At 36.2% G+C, this 4534-nt stretch overlaps 1 protein-coding gene across 2 annotated transcripts in view; it reads left to right on the top strand.

The window, feature by feature from the left end:
• Positions 1-4534, top strand: part of MRPL45 (mitochondrial ribosomal protein L45) — a 41678-nt gene that overhangs the window by 29574 nt on the left and 7570 nt on the right. For both annotated transcript variants that reach the window (XM_023525536.1, XM_023525535.1), the window contains exon 2: positions 1199-1297. In XM_023525536.1, coding sequence (XP_023381304.1) covers positions 1199-1297 — 99 coding nt within the window. The remainder of the gene's footprint in view (positions 1-1198; positions 1298-4534) is intronic.

Here is a 4534-nt window from a genome sequence, read left to right as displayed (position 1 = left end):
GGCTTCCCTGGGGACATGACATTAAAGCTGGGACCTAAAGAATTACTTGGAGTTAGGTGGGTAGAGGGGTATAGTGAGAAATAGTATTTTAGGGAGACAAAACAGTACAAACAAGGCTCTGGGTGAAAAAAGTGTGAAGGGCTGTGTTGGATTTTGTCAAATGCTTTTTCAGCATTTTTGAGATGATCATGTGATATTTGTCTTTTGTTGATATGTTGTTGTATTACATTAATTGATTTTCGAATGTTAAGTCAACCTTGCATTCTTGGCATAAATTCCACTTGGTTATGGTGTTTCTCATCCTCTTAATATACTTATATTAACATTTTAATTAGATTGGAACTTCCTGTTTATGTTATTATAACTAAGAGAATGGTGTTGATAGTTGAGTCATGCAGTGCATTATCATGATTTTTCCTTATATATTTTTTCTAGAGTTAAGTGCCTTTTTTTTTTTAATTTGCTTATAGAACCCCTGGTTGTGTAAATTTCCTCTTAGTACATTGAAGTATTTTATTAATTTCATTAAGTTTTTTATCAATTTCATCTTCAAGAAGAAATCCCTCTGGAGCCTTCTTACCTGTTTTAATCTGTACTCATTGCTGTTCAGGTCCACTGTGCATCTTGTGATCTACTTTTATGATCATCCTAATATTCCTTTTGCCTTACTTTTGTGTTGTATTCCCTGGTATCTGGATTTTATGTCTTTCTCTTTAATGGTTTATCCTGAGAAAGGGTACATGGTAGGTAAAATGAAATCTTGCAAGCCTAAGAAAAAGTCTTTCTTTTACTCTGCCACTTCATTTATACTTTACTCAGGTATAGAATTCTAGGCTGGAAATTCTTTTTTTCCTCAATTAAAAGCACTGCTGCATTGTCTTTCCAACTTATAATGTTGTGATATAGAAGTCTGATGTCATTCTGACTCTTGAGCCTTTGTATGAAACCTATGTTTTCTTTCTTAATACTTATAGGATGTTTTCTTTGATGCCAGAATTCTGAAATTTTATTATGAAAAACCTTGATCTTTCTTTAGAATAATGAAGTGCAAGTTAGAAGGTTGAATTTACAGGTCTTGGCACATTAAAAAAACAGTTATCAAATAAGTGGATAGACATTAATGGAAGTTAATATTAAGTTGTGAGTTATGAAAATTGTACTAAGTCTTTAGAAATTATTCTCATGCTTAATCTTACAGAATACGGAAGATAAGAGAATATGATGCTAATTTTAAAATAAAGGACTTCCCTGAAAAAGCTAAGGATATCTTCATTGAAGCTCACCTTTGTCTAAACAAGTAAGTGAACTCCCTATCTTGTACCCATTATGTTCTCAGCGCCTGTTATTCTAGGCACATATTTTTATTCGCTTCAGGTAAGAGGAGTGGAAGAACTTTCTATCTGGGCAATAATTGGAGGCTATAGCTGTCATTGACACTTCTCCCTGCTGTTGGGAGTTTTCACCATTTGGTCTAGCTCGGCTCCACCTGCAAGTGTTTGTTTATTTTGTTCTTTAGCTTCCACATATACATAGAATCATCTGGCTTTTATCTTCCTCTATCTGACTTAACTCCACTCAGCATACTACCTTCTTGGTCCATCGTGCAACATCTTTTCCCATCCCCTTCCTTTTAGTCTGTGAGTGTCTTTTAATCTGAAGTGAGTCTCTTGTAGGCAGCATATGTAAGGGTCTTGTTTTCGTATCTATTTAGCCACTGTATCTTTCGATTGGAACATTTAATTCTTTTTCATTTGAGGTATTTATTGGTATGTAGTTATTACCATTTTTTATTTATATTTTTGATATATATTTTTTTCTTCTTAAAGAAGTCCCTCTAACATTTCCTTGGCTTGGTGATGATGAACTCCTTTAGCTTTTTCTTGTCTGGGAAGCTCTTTATCTGTCGTCTAATTCCAAATGATAGCTTTGTTGGATAAAATAATCTTGATTTTATGTCCTGGGTTTTCATCACTGAATATTTTGTGCCAAACCTTTCTGGTCTGTAAAGTTTCTGTTGAGAAATTGGCTGACAGTCTTATGCAAACACCCTTGTAGGTAACTAATTGCTTTTCTCTTGCTGCTTTTAGTATTCTTTCTTTGGATTTAACCTTTGGAATTTTAATTATGGCGTGTCTTGGTGTAGGCCTTTTTGGGTTCATCTTGTTTGGGACTCTCAAATTCCTGGGGTTATATGTCTATTCCCTTCACCAAGTTAGGGAAGTTTTCCATCATTATTTCTTCAAATAGGTTTTCAATTTGTTGCTCTCTTCTCCTGATAGCCCCTATGATATGAATATTGTTATGCTTGATGTTGTCCCAGAGGAATCTTTAAACTATCTTCATTTTTTTGGACTCTTTTCTGTTGTTGTTGCTGTTCTGATTGGGTGTCCTCCACTACTCCATCCTCTAAATTGCTGATTCGATCCTCTGCTTCATCACTCTGTTGATTCCCTCTAAAGCACTCTTCATCTCAGATGTTGTAGTCTTCGTTTCTGACTGGCTCCCTATTATCTTTTCCATCTCCATTTTTGTTTTCTATCTCTTTGTTAAAGTTCTCACTGAGTTCATCTACTCTTCCCCTAAGTTCCTTGAGCATCCTCCATTGCCAGTGTTCTGAACTCTGCATCTGGTGTATTGCTCGTTTCCATTCTGGTGAACCCTTTTTCTGGAGCTTTGTTCTGTTCTTTCATGTAGGACATGCTTCTTTGTCTCCCCATTTTGGCTGCCTCCCTGTGTCTGTTTCTATGTATGAGGTAGGGCTCTTAAGTCTCCCAGTCTTAGTAGAGTGGCTTTATGTAGTAGGTGTGCTGTGGGGCCCAGTGGCATAGTCCTGAGGGGGAGGAGGTCCAGCTGCAGGCCAAGTTCAGCTGCAGCTTGTGCACTTCCGGGGCCACCTGGTAAGAGTCACCAAGCAATCTACATATGGCTGCTACCCGTGCTGGGCTTTTAGGCCTCGAGAGGCCACATCTGAAACCAAGGCCAGCTGCCACATGCAGTTGTGGGACCGGTCCGTTTCGTGTCTCCACCCCTCCTGCTGTTTTGAGGTGACCTCTTATATTTTGTCCCTAGTTTTAGGGCTTCTGTTCAGCCAGACCTCAGGTGACTCCGTTTGCTGGTTGCTGTGTAGTTTTGTTATAATTTTGGTGCGGTTGCTAGAAGTGGTTGCCACTACCTTCTATGCCATCTTGCCTCCTCTCTAGCACATTATTTTGTTCATTCTATTTGCCGTGATTTTTCTTTGCTGCTTTTTCTTTCATTTATTGGATTGATATAATTTTCTTCTTCCTTTTTTATTCCTTTCACTTGTTTGAAAGTATGACATTCTACTTCTGTTCTTTTAACGTCTGTTATTATTAAAATGTTTAACATGTATTCTTGAGTTGCTATTACAAGAACCTTAGAATATTTTAATTCCAGTCACCACCTCATTCATCTTCCACATTATTGTCATTTAGTTTTTTTAGTTCTAACTTTTTAAATTTTTTGCTTATGGGGCTTTTTTTCCCACTTCGTTTTTAGAGGGTGCTTTCTTTGGGTAGAGAATTCCAGGTTAGTAGTTATTTTCTCTCAACATTTTGAAGATGTCATCTTTTGGTTTCTGTTGTTTCTATTTTTCCTTGTTCCTTTGGAGTTAAAGTTTCTTTTTTTCCTCTGTCTGCTTTTAAGATTTTTTCCTCTGCCTTTAGTATTTAGCAATTGACAATGGGGGTGTGTGTGTGTGGGGGGGGTGGTGTTGCGGTGTTGCGGTGTTGCGGTGTTGCGGTGTTGCTCCTGCTCTGGGTTCCTATTGCTTCTTAAATCTTTGGGTGCTTTTCTCCTTAGTGTTGGAAAATTCTTAGAACATCTCTTCAGATGTTGCTTCTGCTCCACTTTCTTGTCTCCTTTTATGGCTCTATACACGTATGTTAGATGTTTTCACTACTTTCACTTGTGCCAAATGTCTCTTAGGCTTTTTTCTATATTTTCCAATCTCTTTTTTGCCCCCTCCAGCTTTAGTCTGGATATTTTCTGATCTACCGGTTTTCTTTTCAGTTGTATCTAATCTGCTGTTAAACTTGTCTATTGAGTTCTTAATTTTATACTTGTTTACTATTTTTTACCTTTAGAATTTTCTGTTGATTTTTTTGTGATGTTCTTTGCTAAAATTCTCCATTCTGTGATCTAATTTCTTGAATATACTAATCTCACTTATTTTAACGTCTGTGTTAAATTTTTTTTTTTTAACAAATAGCTATTTTTTAAAAATCAAAGATATAATTATTTGTTTAAAAATTATCAGTTTAATAAGGGCTTTTATTTATTGTGGTAAAATACACATAAAATTAAAATTTACCATTTGAACCGTTTTAAAATGTGTAATTCAGTGTCCTTAAGTACATTCATGATGTTGCATAACCATCACTGCTATCTATTGACAGAATTTGTTCCATATCCCAAACAGAAACTTTGTACTCATTAAGCAATAGTTTTCCATTGCTTTCTCCTCCCAGCACCTGGTAACCTATGTTTTACTTCATCTCTATGTATTTGCCTG

Source organism: Pteropus vampyrus, unplaced genomic scaffold (assembly GCF_000151845.1).
Source record: "Pteropus vampyrus isolate Shadow unplaced genomic scaffold, Pvam_2.0 Scaffold570, whole genome shotgun sequence".
Lineage (NCBI taxonomy): Eukaryota > Metazoa > Chordata > Mammalia > Chiroptera > Pteropodidae > Pteropus > Pteropus vampyrus.
This window is presented reverse-complemented; position numbering and strand designations above follow the sequence as displayed.